Source organism: Lissotriton vulgaris, chromosome 12 (assembly GCF_964263255.1).
Source record: "Lissotriton vulgaris chromosome 12, aLisVul1.2, whole genome shotgun sequence".
Taxonomy (NCBI): domain Eukaryota; kingdom Metazoa; phylum Chordata; class Amphibia; order Caudata; family Salamandridae; genus Lissotriton; species Lissotriton vulgaris.
In genome coordinates, this window is record NC_141700.1 from 33,666,472 (window position 1) to 33,683,323 (window position 16,852).

A 16,852-nucleotide genomic window follows, 5' to 3' on the forward strand; every position below is an offset into this window, starting at 1 on the left:
CCTTCCTGTGCATCGGACTGGTTTTCCTGTTTTTCCTTTTGTGCCTCTATTATTTCTGCCATTCCTTTTCTCACCGTTACTGTTCTCTTTTTTTCTGCCTCTTCGCCCCAGCGCCATGTGCCCTCCCCGCCCCCACCCGCTCCCCTCCCTCGCGATTCCCGCCGCTGCCTCCCTGCGGCCCGCACCCCTTGTGCCCCATTCGCTGCCCTGCTCCCGCCTGCTCCTCCCTCCCATAGCCCTTCTTATGGAGGCCGCGCAGTGGTGAAGGGAGCGACCTTTGACCCTGTCACCAGGTAGGTCGCCCCCCTCAGCCACCACACGGTCCCCCTGTGCCGCTGTCCCGCTGTGATCGTTGCAGTCCTTCCTGTGCATCGGACTGGTTTTCCTGTTTTTCCTTTTGTGCCACTATATTTTCTGCCTTTCCTTTTCTCACCGTTACTGTTCTCTTTTTTTTTTTCCTGCCTTTGCGCCCTGTGCCCTCCCTACCCCCACCCGCTCCTCTCCCTCACGATTCCCGCCGCTGCCCCCCTGCGGCCCCGCCCCCTGGTGCCCCATTCGCCGCTCCCGCCTCCCAGCTGCTCCTCCCTCCCATAGCCTTTCTCATGGAGGCCGCGCAGCGGGTGCGCCAAAGGCAAGCCCGACTGCACCTGGACCGCGCCCAGCGCCAGAACTCCTGGCCCCCGCCGAAACTATGAAATCCGACGGAGATACGACCCCACCACCCTCCACACACTCAACACCGGCAGACCAGCCGCCTGCTACCAAGCCACTCCGAAGCATGCCCACGGTCCCTTCTCCTGCCAAACCTGCACATTCACCTGCGTCCGAACCTACATCCCACCACCCAGACCAGGCAACAACAACAACCACCTCAAGTGCATCCTACTCAACACCCGCTCCGTCCACAAGCACGCCGTCGAACTCAGGGACCTCCTCGATACAACAGCACCAGATGTCGCCATCCTCACAGAAACCTGGATGAATTCCTCCTCAGCCCCCGACATCGCCATAGCCATACCGGACAGCTACAAGATCACCCGAAAGGACCGCGTCAAACAAACAGGAGTTGGAATCGCAACAGGAACACCATCGACGTATAACCAACTCTAGAGATGCCCTCACCACCGCTGAACACCTACACTTCTCGATCCACACCGACCCCCAAGACAACCCTCAGAAGAACCCTCGTCTACAGACCCCTGAGCCCAAGTACACAATTCACTGAAGCCATCGCCGACTTCCTCAGCCCACATGCCCTCGCCTCATCAGACTACATCCTCCTAGGGGACCTGAACTTCCACCTGGAGAACAACAATGACAACAACACCACCACCCTGCTCGACAACCTCGGACTCAAGCAACTGGTGAACACCCCCACCCACTACGCCGGCCACACGCTGGACCCCATCTTTTCCGCCAGCAGCCACGTTGCCTTCAGCCACTCCACCGGACTACACTGTACCGACCACAGCTGCATCCAGTTCACCTTTCAGAAGACCACATACCACCACCGCCCGCATCAGATCCCTCTTATATGCTGGAGCAAAGTCACCGCAGACCAGCTAACCACATCACTGAGCCAGAACCCACCAATCACCACCAACGACGCAGCCCACGACCTCACACAGTGGATCATCAACTGCGCCGACGCCCTTGCACCACTGAAGAACCCTCCATGCAACCCGGCAACAGGAAAACAACATGGTTCACCGACGACCTCACAGAATCAAAGAAATCCTGCCGAACCCTCGAGAAAACCTGGCGCCGCGAACACGTGACAGAAAACATGACAGCCCTCAAGAACGCCACCCGCAAACTCCACCAGTTGATCTGCTCCACCAAAAAGACATCGTTCAAAGAACGGCTGGACAACAACACACACAACAGCAAGGAACTCTTCAGCGTTGTAAAAGAGCTCTCCAATCCTAACGCCAACAGCAACGACATCACACCATCGCAAGACCTCTGCAACTCCCTCGCCACGTTCTTTCACCGCAAGATCGCCGATATCCACAATAGCTTCGGCACCCAGACTCCGCCCCCAACCATCGAACAAACGCCCCCTACAACCACCCTCAGTGCCTGAACTCCCATCAGCACCGAAGACACCGCCCACGCTATGAACACCATCCACTCCGGCTCTCCTTCCGACCCACGCCCTCCCCACATCTTCAACAAAACCGATACCATTATCCCTCCCCACCTAGGGAACGTAATAAACTTCTCCCTCGCGTCCGCCACCTTCCCAGAGAGCTGGAAGCACGCAGAGATCAATGCCCTACTGAAGAAACCTACAGAAGACCCTAAAGCACTCAAAAACTTCCGCCCCATCTCTCTTCTTCCCTTCCTGGCGAAAGTGATTGAGAAAATCGTCAATAAACAGCTGACCTCATTCCTTGAGGCCAATGGTTCCCTCGACCCATGCCAGTTCGGATTTCGAGCCAACCACAGCACCGAGACCGCCCTCATCGCAGCCACCGACGACATCAGGACCCTACTCGACAATGGGGAAACTACCGCCCTCATCCTCCTAGACCTCTCAGCCGTCTTTGACACAGTCTGCCACCCACCCTAATAAACCACCTCCACAATGCCGGGATCCAAGGTAAAGCCCTGGACTGGATCACCTCGTTCCTCTCCGACAGAACCCAGAGAGTTCGCGTCCCTCCCTCCCGCTCCGTGGCCACCAAGACCATCTGCGGCGTACCCCAAGGCTCATCGCTCAGCCCAACCCTCTTCAACATCTACATGAGCACCATCGCACGCAAACACAACCTCAACATCATCTCATATGCCGACGACACTCAGCTGATACTCTCCCTCACCAAAGACCCAGCCACCGCCAAACTCAACCTCCAGGAAGGAATGAAAAACGTCGCGGAATGGATGAAACTCAGCCGTCTGAAACTGAACTCAAAACGGAGGTCCTCCTCTTCGGGCCATCCCCATCCGCCTGTGACGACTCTTGGTGGCCCACAGAACTGGGCACCACACCGACACCCACTGACCACGCACGCAACCTGGGATTTATCCTGGACTCCTCTCTCATGATGACCAAGCAAGTCAACGCCATCTCATCTTCATGCTTCAACACCCTGCGCATGCTCCGTAAGATCTTCCGGTGGATCCCTACCGGAACCAGAAAGACGGTCACCCAGGCCCTCGTCACCAGCCGACTAGACTACGGGAACGCCCTATAAGCAGAACCCACAGTCAAACTTCAGAAAAGACTCCAACGCATACAAAATGCATCCGCACAACTCATCCTCAACATCCCCCGCCACAGCCACATATCAGCCCACCTGAGAGACCTGCACAGGCTCCCCGTCAACAAAAGGATCACGTTCAGGCTCCTCACCCACGCACACAAAGCGCTCCACGACATAGGTCCTGAATACCTCAACAACCGCCTCACGTTCTACACTCCAACATGCAAACTCCGCTCCGCCAGCCTTGCCCTCGCCACCGTCCCACGGATCCGCAGAACCACTAGATCATTCTCCTACCTGGCGGCCATGAAGTGGAACTCACTCCCCGCCCACCTACGACTGACCCAGGACCACCTCACTTTCAGGAAACACCTCAAGACCTGGCTCTTTGAGCAGTAGCGGCACTACTGAACCCCCCCCCCCCCCCCCCCCCAGCGCCTTGGGACCCTCACGGGTAAGTAGCGCGCTCTACAAATGTATTGATTGATTGACACAATCCAAACCAATATTTCAGGCAACTGGTTACCAGCAGAGGCCAGTTTGTACAGGCTGAGGGAACCCCCCACCACCTCTCTCTTTTCCAGGCAAGAAGAGTGTCTGTCGGGCTGAATAAAAGTGAGTCTGGCAGACACTCTTTTTGTTCAAGTCAGGCAAAAAGGAGCTAGACATGCGATAAATGCACATGCTCTTGGCTGCCTTGCCAGGCTGAGGATTTCACAGCCCTCTCGGCGTGACCTCCTCAGCCTGGCAAAAGTGCCTCTTTGACCTCCCCCTCGTGACTTGGCCGCTTCAGTTTTAAGCCTTCAAGTGCCCAGGGTTGAGTGTCAATCAGTGACACCTCGTCACAGAGTGGGGTGGGTCCGCAGTCATATGGACCCCATGCCACTCTGTGACGAGATTGGGACTGCTGCCTTTTCTCATTGGCTGATCTAAAGCCAATCAGTGAGAGACGGTAGCTGTCCCAACCCTCCTGGGACCTAAATTACAAAGTACATATGTCCCTGCCTCCAGCAGTTGACTCCGATGTCGCTATGCTGAAGCTAACATCGCTCCTATATTGGAACTGTCGGGGGGGGGGGGGGGAGGGGGTTTAAGGAGGGGAGCTTTTTAATTCCGCAATCCCAATGTTTGGTCCTGTAACTGGAAGACTTTTATTGGCTGGCCCAACAGCACATTTACAGTTACAACCACCATTATAGGACATTGGGCTCCCTTCCTAGGTTGTTTGCTCCACAAACCTACTGGCTCTTTCGTCAGATGGGGGCCTCACATGTAAGAAACAACATCAATAAAAGGAACGTTTGCAGACCCAGTTCTATCACACTTACCTCCGAGGCAAACAGCGCTTAGTATGCTATCAATTCATGTGAAATTCTGAAAGGGCCAACTCTAAAAGAAGCATTGATGCACCATTAGCAACTGTCACAACAAATGTAAAATATTGATAGGCAGCTTAAAAAGCGCGAAGATGCACTGGAAGGATCTACTAATTAAAGCTGTTATATGAAAAATGACCAGGGATTCCAAGACTGACAGTGGGGAATGTTCGTAGCTAATGAATCTTGGTAAAATGTCAGGTACAGATAAGTAACGTTAATAACCACTGAAAGTGATTTAATGTTGTAAGAATCGAATTGTTAAACTATAGTCCTGTCCAAATGCTTCTGTGCTGTTGAGATCGATATGCTGCTGCTTCTTAGTCCTGAACTTAGTTACATCTATTTGTACGTTGCAAAAAACTTCCTGTAACATTGTTTGACTATAATTTAATTTCATTTTCATATCCCTGCCCATTGCTAAATCAACAAAGCATAACTTTGTGACACACCAAATGTTTTAATTTTGTTTTCTCCATAGGTTTCTGAATGAGAAACATAGCTCAGCTTACAAATTTTATCAAATGAAGCTCCAACAATTCCACCTCGCCCATGGTCATAACCCAGGGAACTCCAACAATCTTGGAAAAGTTGCCCCTCGCGATTCAGAAGCACAGACTTCAAAAGTCCAGGATCCCCAACCACCCGGTTATAAGCCGCTGATATTTCTAAATGCTGATCCGGACTATATAAACACACACTATGATCCTGACTCTGATCCAGACTCTGATACGGACTGTTACATTGTTGACCCTCAAGAGCCTGCATCACAACACTCTCAGCCTATAAAGCATGATCCTCAGGACTCAAAGAACGCGAAGCATGCTCTACAGCCCTCTAAGCCTGAAGTATCTGTGCCTCAACGATCGAAGCTTTTTGAGCCTGCGCCAACACCTTTTAAGCCCATGGAGCCTGCACTACAGGCCTCTAAGCCTGAGGTATCTGTGCCTCAACGATCGAAGCTTTTTGAGCCTGCGCCAACACCTTTTAAGCCCATGGAGCCTGCACTACAGCCCTCTACGCCTGAAGTATCTGTGCCTCAACGATCGAAGCTTATTGAACCTGCGCCAACACCTTTTAAACCCACAGAGCCTACACTACAGCTCTCTAAGGAGCCTGCCAACTCTGAGCTTATGGCCACTGGTTATTCTGAAAAGCCAGAGAAGGCAAGAATCCAGCCCTCCCAGTCAGAAGCCTGGAACCAGACCAGTTATGTGAAGCATCAACACATTCCAAGCCAAGATAGTAAGTATTAAAATCAGAAGCATCGTCCCTTCCTTTTCTGGCGTGACAATCAAATAATTTTAGTTTAAAGATGTTTCTTAGTTAAGCATGGCACATGTATTTTATTCTTTTTTTTATTCCTATTTATATTTGTCAGCTCTTGGACGAGTGACAAACGCTGCAAATTGTGATGCACTTGAAACATGCTGATTTGGGGAGGAAGACTGTCATATTTATAGCAGGCGTATGCTTCCACTATCCTTTCACTTATCCATACTTCAGTTATTTGGAATTGCGTTACTGTCCTAACACTGTGCTTCTATCAACTTTATCGTTACATTTTGTTTTATCAATACTGAAAATCTCTGGAATTTGTCATGAAGAATACTGAACTGTTTAATGTTAAAACTTGTAGTTTTAACAAAACACACATTGACAAACTTTATACTCACACCAACCTGCCCCCTCTAACTCACATGACACTTAAAAATATTGGAGCAAAAGGAGTAGAAGAAGAACCCCTGAATATGTGCCATTTCCACCGAAATAAGGAATTCGAACTATTTGTTTTTTGTTTTTTAAATGAAAAATGTATTTGGTCACAGTAGTCTGTTGTTCATGGCTACTGCAATTTACATTAGTAAAGGTGGTAAGATGTGAAGGAAGAATAAGCAAAGTGTATGTGGAGCTCAGAGGGGACAAGAGGGTGTGGGGGCTAAATGTATGAGGGTAATTTGTAATGAGTAGCAGCACCAGGAGGGGATGTGAAAGTGTGGAAAAAACAAATAAGACTGTTTCACAAGAGTATGATGAGAGAGATGGGTCATGTAATAAGGGAAGGGACAAGGCATGTAAGAGTGACAGGTGAAGAAAGGTCTAACATGTGAAGCACATAAATAATAAAAAAGACATCAGAGAAAAAAAAAAGGGACAGGAGCATCCCCCTTCAAGTGTTTAGTAAGAAAGAGACCGCAAATCTGTCCTTACATCATAATGAACTATTTGTGTCATGTTAGATTTGTCAGGTCACAGGGCTGATTAAGAAGGCAGAAATAGGTCTGCACAATGTAGAACCTTTTTATCACCCCCTTGGGCTGCAACAAAACGTCGTAAGATAGTAGCATTGTTGCTTTCAGCTTGTGTGTGTTTACAAGGAACTGCATCAACAGGTTGTGATGGAAATGGGCACAATGTAGGAGCCCTGATTGAACCATCCCAGTGCGCTGAAACTTTTCACACACTCACCCCAAGTCACAGATCTTTGTTAAATCCATCATTGTTCTTCTGCTCACCAAGCCACCCTAGTTTGGACCTAGCCATATGCAAATGAGTGTTGACCCTGCTCCTCATGGAAACAGTCCAGCCGAAATGCCAGGCCAGGCCCTCCCTGGACCAGAACCAAGCATCCTAGCACCGGTTTCGGGGTTTCACCCCTCATTAGCCCAGCTAGCTTAATCTTAGTGGCAAGAAAAGCAAGAGACCCACGTCTGGGCATACCTTGGCCACTTGGGGCTGACATAGAAAACACAATAAGATGATGGACAGAGTGCTGAAACTTTTCAGACACTCGCCTCCCAGTCACAGCTCTGGGTTGAATCCATCATCGTTCTTCTGCTCACTAACCCACTCTGGTCCCAGAATGCTTGTTTCCAGCCTAGGGAGGACCTGACCTGGCAGTTCGGATGGACTGTTCCCTTGGACAGCAGGGTCCAGACTGATTTGCATATGGCTGGGTTTAAACTGGAATGGCGTGGGGAGAAAATAAACGATGGATTTAGGCCCAGATTGATGTACTGGGGTGAATGTTTGACATTGTTCAACATTCTGTCCATCAATTGTTCTTTTTGTTGATTGAATCATCCAGCTTAATATGGATAGCCTGTTATGTGAAATCTGTCAAACTTATTTTTTTCTATTACTCTAAAAATGAATCGCTTATTTTTGGTGGTTAATTATACCTACCGATTGTTAATTCGCCTTTCGAACAGTCCAGGTGACAGCCTAGATCCAGATTCTTTAAAAACCTCTTTCATGGCGTGGTGGGCGCTGGTATGACAACACTGGATCCATATATTACAAACCCTGGCATCCTGACGCAAGTTCCTTTTTATTCGTGCCTACCCGTTGCCGATCCAGAGCTAGCTCTCTTCTCGGAGAAATTTCCCGCATGATTTTAGAGACAAAATATTTAGGGCAGTGAGCAGGGATGTTTCGCACTAAACATTCAGTGTTCAAAACCTGTAGGGTTTGTGATGGGATGATGTCCTTCACGCCTGCCCATGACATTTGCTTGTGGTGTCTGGGGAACAGAGCATGATACACGGTTGTGTGACTTCTGTTTCATTATGCAGCCCATGGTAATCAAGTGGCGTTAGGCAAAGCTGTTTATGGCCTGGGTCCGTGACTACTGTCCCATCTCTCCAGCTTCAAAATCATTAAGGGAGAAGTGCCACAAAAAAGAGGACGCATCAGCATTAGTCTTCCTTTAGAGGTAGGTCCGCACAACACTCAGCACTTTGGGAGTGTCTTAGCTTCTAAGGGCACTGAAAAAATGGGCAGAGAACTAAAGTCAGTAGGCCAAGGTGGTCAATATATAACCTAAGTGAAGTCACTCTGGCGTGGCTTCCTGCATCGACATGGAGCTAGTGCCTCCTACTGGCATTGAAGAGCTATGAAACAATGCCAAATCCAGACTGGCACCTCCTGGATACGCAGCAAGTGGGAAATCTGCTGGTAGAAAGAGTATCCACTAGAAATATAATTACCGAAGGTAGGTGATTTTTCCAGACGGGTGAAGAATGATGTGAACCTTAAGCATCATAGTGGTTGGTACAGTCTCTGTGTACAACACACATGAGTGTGATACTGTGGATCCTCTAAGGACTTTTCCCACTGCTAATGTAGGAATGACACTATTTCACTTACTGGGCGATTGGATGCAGAGTTATGCACATTAAGTCACAAGTCACTTGGCTTTCCTCTAAGAGCTGAGAAATTGGGTTGGGTTTAGGGTTCTTGGTATGGATTTTGTGATCAGAGCCTGATACATGGTAAATCTGTCCCAGTCGGGTGCCACATGCCGGATCAGTGTCCCCTCACACTGTACAGTTTGAACAGTTTATTAGTATTTGTCTTTTGTTTGTGTCTCTTGTATGGCTCATTCCTCAGGAGTGCTACTGTGCCTTATTTGTTCTGAAATGAAATGGATGTGCAGTTCAAATACCAACCATAAGCTTTTTTGTCGTCTTTGTTTTTTCCAGGTGACTGGGGTCAAGGTAAGCCAAAGTGGAATCCAAATCAGGAATTGGACTCTGTATACATCCCCAGAACAGATGCCAGTAAGTATAAGCCTAGCTGCGTGAGGGCAGTAACAGAACAGGAGCCCTGGGGTCTCTTGGACAAGCAATACCAGTGGTGATAGGTGCATTGCAAATACAACCACACCCAATATAGTCACCATCTTCTCAGGAGAAGCAAAAGAAGCATAGTTCACAAGGAATCATTTGTACTTTGGCTATCCATTACTTTCTAATACAATATTCACCCAAGGTTTTCAAAACTCTTCTGTTTGTAGCATATAAAGCTGTAAATAACATGTTTTGCACACTCCTGCTATTACTGTTGGGCATGGGTGTTGCAGGTTCTTTGTCTTCTAAAGGATCCTTTCCCCAAAACCACAATCCACCAGGACAAAGACTCCATCTTATTTTTTTTTTTAAACAGATTTTATTAGTCAGGTTGCATATATCGTGCAGCGCCCTGCACACCAGAGTCATCTGCCAAAGCATTTCTCTTCCAGGGGATCCTCATCAATAGTCGTAAGCATTAGAATATTCCCGCCCATGCGCGGGACCCCCGTAAACACTATATTATATGTGCCCCACATATATATATATATATAACCATATACATATATATATATATGTGTATATATATATATATATATATATATATATATATATAAGCAATAGCAGCCTACTAAACACTGGAGCTGAATCATGCTGTAAAGAATTTCCACCATACATGAACAAACCTGCATTATAAACATGAGAAAACAACAATAACGTTTGTTTTAGAACTGTTTTAATGCTCAGAAAGCAGTAGAAATTCTTATAAAACACTGAAAGCATAGGAAGCTCCCAGGCAGCATTGCAAATCCCCAGTCTAAAAAGACTGGAAAGCTAACCTGCAGCTGAATGCAATAAACTGACACCGTGCCTTTAAGGCACCCATGACCCCCAGCTTCCCATCATGCCTCAGGGGTGACAGTTAGGTCAGTTGTTCTTTCTGGATCTTTCAAGAAGGATCCTGGCAACACAGCTCCACTCATTTCTGTATTTTCTGACAGAAATGTTCTTCACTTTTCACAGTTTTTTTACTTACTTTGACTTTTTACATCTTGTCAAGTAAGAACCTGTCCTTTTTTGACAGTTTGGTGGGTATTTTCTGCTTTGAAATGCCTTCCCTTTTTGAGAACTACCCTTCTTGTGGCAACAAGAAGGCCAAGACAGACAGTCATGAAGTCTGCATTCTTTGTCTACCTGACAATCATGACCCAAAAGCCTGTCCTCTCTGCAAAACCCTGTCAGGAAGAACTCTAAAGGACAGGGAGAGAATTTGCATCTATGGCCTAGCCCAAAGGTCAACCAGAGAAAGGTCTCCAGTAAGGAAGGGCTCCAAGAGGGCTAGAACACCTTCAAGGATAATCTTCGCACCCTTCAGCTTCAGCGTCAGGCTCGGCGCTGAGGAAAGAAATACCGGTGGGTCATTCATCTTAAAAAACGGCCGTCGACGGCGGGCTCGCCGTCGAGAAAAAGAGGGGATTCAGGGACGTCGTTGTCGAGAATTCCAGACCCTCCGCCATCGTCAACTCGGCGACGATCGGCGTCGAGGACAAAGACCTCTCCGCCATCGGCAACGAGGACAAAGACCCCTCCGCCGTCGTCAACCCGGCGACGATCGGCGTCGAGGACAAAGACCTCTCCGCCATCGGCAACGAGGACAAAGACCCCTCCGCCGTCGTCAACTAGGCGACGATCAGCGTCGAGGACTATCACACCTCCACCGTCGTCAACCAGGCGATGATCAGCGTCGAAAAGTGTAACCCCTCCGCTGCCGTCAACCGGGCGACGATCGGCATTGAGGACCAGACCTCCGCGGTCGTAGTCGTCAAGACGTTCGGCGTCGAGGAGAGGCTCACCTCTGTCGTCGCAGCGAGCCCGAGATCTTCCGCCGTCGACAACCAGACGTTGATCGGCGTTGAGGAGGAGATCTCCGTCGACGTCTCGTAGGCGTTCGGCGTCAAGGGTGACTAATACCCCTCCGCCGTCATCGCGTAGACACTCGGCATCGAGTTTGACTGCTCCGACGTCGCCCCAGCGGCGTTCGGCGTCGAGGGCTCCGTCGTCGGCCTCACATCGCCGCTCGACGTCGAGACATCGCCGATCCTCACATCGCTCACCGCTCAGGCATTCGACGACGTCGAGGCATCAAGAGCGGGCTGGGTCAACGTCGAGGAACTCCGCTTCAGGGAGAGAATCAGTGATTCTAGTGACGGAATCAGCCTCCCGCCACTCATCCTCGCATTCGTCTGGGCGAGCCGCTTCAAAGTCCAGAAGCCCTGCCCGCAAGTCGCCTTTGAGGGACCCTTCTTCTACAAATGTGAGGTTGTCCCCTAGATGGAATCTGCCATTGGATCATTGGCGGGATTCAGGGGCTACGAGACGGATGCAGGAATACGCCAGTCCTGCACACAGGTTTCCGCTTCAGAGACTGGTGGATGAAGTGGACAGACGCAGTCCTCCCAGGCAAGCTGAAAGATCACCTGTAAGGAGGCCTGCTAGATCTCGTTCCCCCAGAAGGGAGGAACGTTCAAGAAGATCACGCGAGAGGAGGCACAGTGCTCATCGCATGAGTAGGCGGACGCCATCTACTTCTTCTACATCCTCTACCCGTTCTTCCAAGAGTGATTACTCTCCCACACTTTCGGATAGCCCTATCTCTAGGGTCTCACCGGTTGATGACATCAACACTTTTCATGATGTTCTGCAAAGAGGAGCTCAAAAGCTCAACATTGAACTGTTTGTTCCACAAGTCACTACGACAGTGATTTTTTAGACTCTTCACCAGAAGTCTGCTTCACGTCCTTTGCTGCCATTAGTTCCTGGGATTATGGACCCAGTCAAAGATATATTCCTGGCTCCAGCTACCATTAGAGCGGTGCAGGCTCGCATCCAAAAAAAGGACAAGCCGGCTGCCTCTGACCCGGTCTTTGTCAAGTCTGATCCTCCTGCAGACTCCGTGATCGTAGCAGCAGCACGAAAAACACACTCGGTCACTGCTACCTCCTCAGTCCCACCAGATAAGGACAGCAGATCACAGGACTTGTGGGGTTGTAAGGTCTGTAACTCTGCCTCTTCTACTCTGAAGGTCTCCAGTGCAGCTGCACTGTTGGGTAGATATGATAGAGCCTTATGGGACTCCATGGAGCGTTTCAAGTCCAAGCTGCCAAAATAAGACCAGAAGGACTTTGAAGAGACAATGACAGAAGGCTTTCTGGTAGCTAACCAGATGATTAGCACGGCTGCGGACGGCGCAGCCCTTGCGGCGCATTCATATGCCCATGGAATATGCGGCAGAAGGTCGTCTTGGTTGCCTGACAGGCCTCAAGCCCGATGCACAACAACGCATCTTACACCTTCCATTTTCTGGCTCCTCTCTCTTTGGTGAGCACACTGACGAAGAGATGAGTAGAATGAAAGCCGAACAAGAAACAGTCAAAGCAGTCGGTTTGGAAAAGAAAAAGGAGTTCAAGCGCCGTTTTAAAACCAACAGGGGCAGAGGGGCTCAACAGAGGGTTCAAACCCCTCAATGGTCCCAAAACAAGAATCAGGGCAAGACCCAGTTTCGTGGAGGAAAATCCAACCGAGGTAGAGGAGGTCATCCGCAACAATCCTCTACATCAACAAGGGGAGAAGGGGAGGGAAGTCATGAGCAGTGGCTTCCTCTGGCGCCGTTGCCCACTCGAGTGGGAGGAAGTGCTTCACAACATCTGGCAGAGTGGTGCAGCATCACAAAAGATCGTTGGGTGCTGAATATACTGCGCAATGGATACACGCTTCGTTTCCGTACATTCCTCCAAAGAAATCTCGTCCTCACCAGTTAGATCTGCTACGGAAGGAGGTAAAGGTTCTTCTTCAAAAACAAGCTATAGAAGAAGTACCTCCCTCACAAAGAGGAAAGGGAGTGTACTCCAGATATTTTCTTATCCCCAAAAAGGATCAAGTGAACAAGTTCCGTCCCATTCTAGACCTTTGTCTGCTAAACAAGGTCATAGTCAAAGAGAAGTTCTGCATGTTGGCTCTGCACCAAATATGTCCACATCTGCAGAAGGGCGATTGGATGTGTTTGGTGGATCTGCAAGATGCATACTTTCATATTCCAATTGCACTGCATCATCGCAAGTACCTGAGGTTTGTGGTCGGCAACAAACACTACCAGTACAAGGTGCTACCCTTCGGACTCAAATCAGCACTGCGAGACTTCACCAAATGCATGGCGGTGGTGGCAGCTTTTCTTCACAAAAAGGGGCTCTTCGTCTATCCGTACCTAGACGACTGGATATTAAAAGGTCCATCTCCTCTACAAGTAAAGAGCGACTTTCGCCTTTGCCTGCAGCAATTGCACAAGCTCGGCCTCCATGTCAACGTGGAAAAGTCAGTCCTACAGCCAACCCAGTCCATCCACTACCTAGGCTCCGTTCTGGACACAAGCTTGGGAAGAGCAAATCCTTCAGAAGAGAGACTTTTTTTGATGCAACAGAAGTGCAGGATACTGCTCGAGAGCCGAAGTCCAACAGTCCCGTCAGGTAGCCTCCCTGCTGGGTTCCCTGGCGTCCTGCATCTTCCTCGTACTACATGCCAGGCTGAGGATGCGTCCTTTGCAACAGTCTCTGGAGGACCAGTGGGACCAATCGACAGGGCGCTGGGAAGACCGGATCAGTCTTTCCCTAGCGGCAAGGATTTCCATCAAGTGGTGGACTCGACGTCAAAATCTGTGATGGGAGTTCCTTTTCACCAACCTCTTCCGACTTAATCCTCCCCCTCTTAATCAAATCCTCTACATCCCTTCTTAAATTCAGGAAACTGTTAAAAACGTACCTTTCCCCCCCCCCCCCCCCCTCAGTTAGGCTCTCCGCTTCTTGTACCTCCTCCTCACCCCCTCTGTCTACAGCGCCAGGAAGCTTCGGCGACAGTGCGCTTTACAAATGACACTTAAGATAAGATAAGACTCAGTCATTAGTGACGGACGCGTCCCTTCAAGGCTGGGGGGCACACATGGGGTGCCTTCAAATACAGGGTCGGTGGTCAGTGCAAGAGCAGACCTACCACATCAACAGGCTGGAGGTCCGAGCGGTGCATCTCGCTCTCAAAGCCTTTCTCCCTGCAATCAAAGCCAACTCGGTCTTGGTGCAGACAGACAATACGACCACCATGTTCTACCTGAACAAACTAGGTGGCACACGATCACGCCCTCTATCTCTGGAGTCCCAAGCGATCTGGCACTGGCTTCCCGCTCGGAACCTCTTGCTGGTACCAGTGCACCTTCCAGGCGATCTAAACATCAAGGCAGACGCACTCAGCAGGCACTTCGAAGATCAACCAGACTGGGTGCTCAACGACGAAGTAGTGGCAGAGCTTTTTCGTTGCTGGGGTCGTCCTGCCATAGACTTGTTTGCAGACGACGAAAACAGAAAATGCCACGCCTTTGCGTCCAGATTCCACCACCCAGGGACGCAGGGGAAGTCTTGATGGATTGGTCAGGGACATTTGCTTACGCATTTCCTCCCCTGTCTCTGATTACGAAGGTGGTTTCCAAGCTCCTCAGGTCGGACATGGAGATGATCCTAATAGCTCCGGACTGGCCGCGGCAGTGGTCGTATCCGGACCTTCTTCATCTGTCTGTGTGTCCACACAGACGTCTACCTTGCAGGCCGGACTTGTTGAGCAAGATGAGTGGGAGGATTCTACACCCCAACCTCCCCTCTCTGTGCTTGACGGCATGGCTCTTGAAGTCCTGCAGTATGGACATCTGAATTTGCCTCCTGATTGTATGGGCATTTTAAAGGAAGCTAAGATGCCCTCCACAAGAGCGCCATATGCGTTCAAGTGGAAGAGGTTCTATATTTGGTGTAGGGAACATCATCTTGACCCTATTAAAGGTCAAGAGGATGTTATTCTTCCATACCTTCTTTCCTTAGCAACGTCTGGTTTGAAGTATGCTTCCATTAGAGTGCACTTGTCAGCCATTGTGGATTATAGGAAATCACCTATCCAAAAGTCTTACTTCCAGATGCAAATGGTCAAGGACTTCCTGCAGGGGTTAAAGAAAGTCTATCCCCATGTTCGAAATCCTTCCCCTCCCTGGGAGTTGAATCTTGTATTATCCAAGTTGATGGGTGCTCCTTTTTTAGCCCATCCACAAAGCAACGTTACAACATTTATCTTGGAAGGTCGCTTTCTTAGTTGGTATCACATCAGCGCGCAGAGTAAGCGAAATCCAAGCATTGTGTACAAAAAAGCCTTACACTGTTTTCCACCACAATAGAGTAGTATTAAGGACTCATCCATCGTTTCTACTAAAGGTTGTGTCTGATTTTCATATTAATCAGTCTATTTCTCTTCCATCTTTTTTCCAAACCCTGCCACCCCTGCTGAGCGGTCGCTACATTCTTTAGATCTCAAGAGTGCTCAAATTCTATTTGGAAAATACTAAGAGTATTAGGAAGACGGATCAGGTTTTTGTCAAATATGGTTCCATGGGGGCGTGGCCAAGATGGCGGGCTGAGCGGTCGCACTTGCCGAGAGCTCCCGGACCCCTGAATTCCTGCACCGCTTGTAACCGCTGATTCCCCCCCGGATCAAGCGGCAACTGAGCCTGGTGCTCGCGGTGGAGGTGTGGAGAGCTTGCTGAGCCTGGTTTGCGCCGTCGGGGATGAGATTCTGGCCGGTAAAGCCCAGGTCGGAGCCCGCTGAACGGCCCGAGTGAGAGCTGGAAGCTGCGAGTCTCCCGACCCTTGGAGCGTGACGGAGCGACCGGCCTCCGAGGTGTGAAGCCCGCAGCGGTGCATGAGCTGTCGGAGTGGGAGTCGGCAACGGCTTCGCGAGCGGCTCGGAGTTGACCGACGGCGGCTGTACGGAGCGGAACGGAGCGGAGGTGCAGAGCGGAGGCGGAGTCGGCATCGCCTCACTACGCCAGCCCGTGGCTTGAGGAGGCCCGCTGGAGGAGATCGCTTCGGCTGGTCATCTGTGTGGGACTGAAGAACGAGTCTCCCGGGGAAGATCTTTCCCTGAAGCAGTGGACCCCGGCGAACGTTGCACTGTGACTTAGCCCACGGGCCGGATTTCTGGATCTCAGATCGGAGAAGGAGAGAGGGTCTCCATCTTGGGCGTTGTCCCCTCGACACTACTGAGCGGCCATTTTGTGAAGTTCGGCCGGGCAGCTCGGCCCTCCTGGTGCTCTTTGTGTGGGCTGCTCCCGGCTGGCATATAGCTGCTTTCTTTGCTGGTCAGTGAGTCTCAGTGTCCTTTATTGATCTACAATGTCGAATGCCAGGGGGCAGCGACGGGGCGACCGGACCTTGCCGGAAATGCTGGGACGGGGCGCCCTACGCAGCGGAGGAGCCCAACCTGCCGCAACCTCCCCGGCACCAACCAGGGGGGCGGACGGTGGAGAGCCCCCGGTGACGAGATCATTTCTCGAGTCGCTGTTTAGTTCCCTTCGGGAGGACTTTCAAACGCTCAAGCGTGAGGTGGCCGGGGAGATCCGCGAAGTGAGGAGAGAGATGGACTCCCTGGGGGACCGTGTGAACACTGTGGAGGAAGCGGGTCACTCCAGGGATGAGGAGATCACCCATCTGCAACAGGAGGTCCTGCGGCTACGGGAGCAACAGATTGAGTTACAGGCCCACGCCGAGGACCTTGAAAATCGGTCCAGGCGGAACAACATACGGGTCCGCGGTGTGCCGTCTGGTGAGGAGGGTGA

The 16,852-nt window shown here is 50.4% G+C and overlaps 1 protein-coding gene across 2 annotated transcripts in view; it reads left to right on the plus strand.

Moving 5' to 3' along the window:
• The window catches only part of LOC147673146 (uncharacterized), a 175,814-nt gene that overhangs the window by 117,845 nt on the left and 41,117 nt on the right, over positions 1–16,852 (plus strand). For both annotated transcript variants that reach the window (XM_086946898.1, XM_086946899.1), the window contains 2 exons: positions 5,067–5,830; positions 9,070–9,147. In XM_086946898.1, the coding sequence (XP_086803024.1) occupies positions 5,067–5,830; positions 9,070–9,147 (842 nt within the window). The remainder of the gene's footprint in view (positions 1–5,066; positions 5,831–9,069; positions 9,148–16,852) is intronic.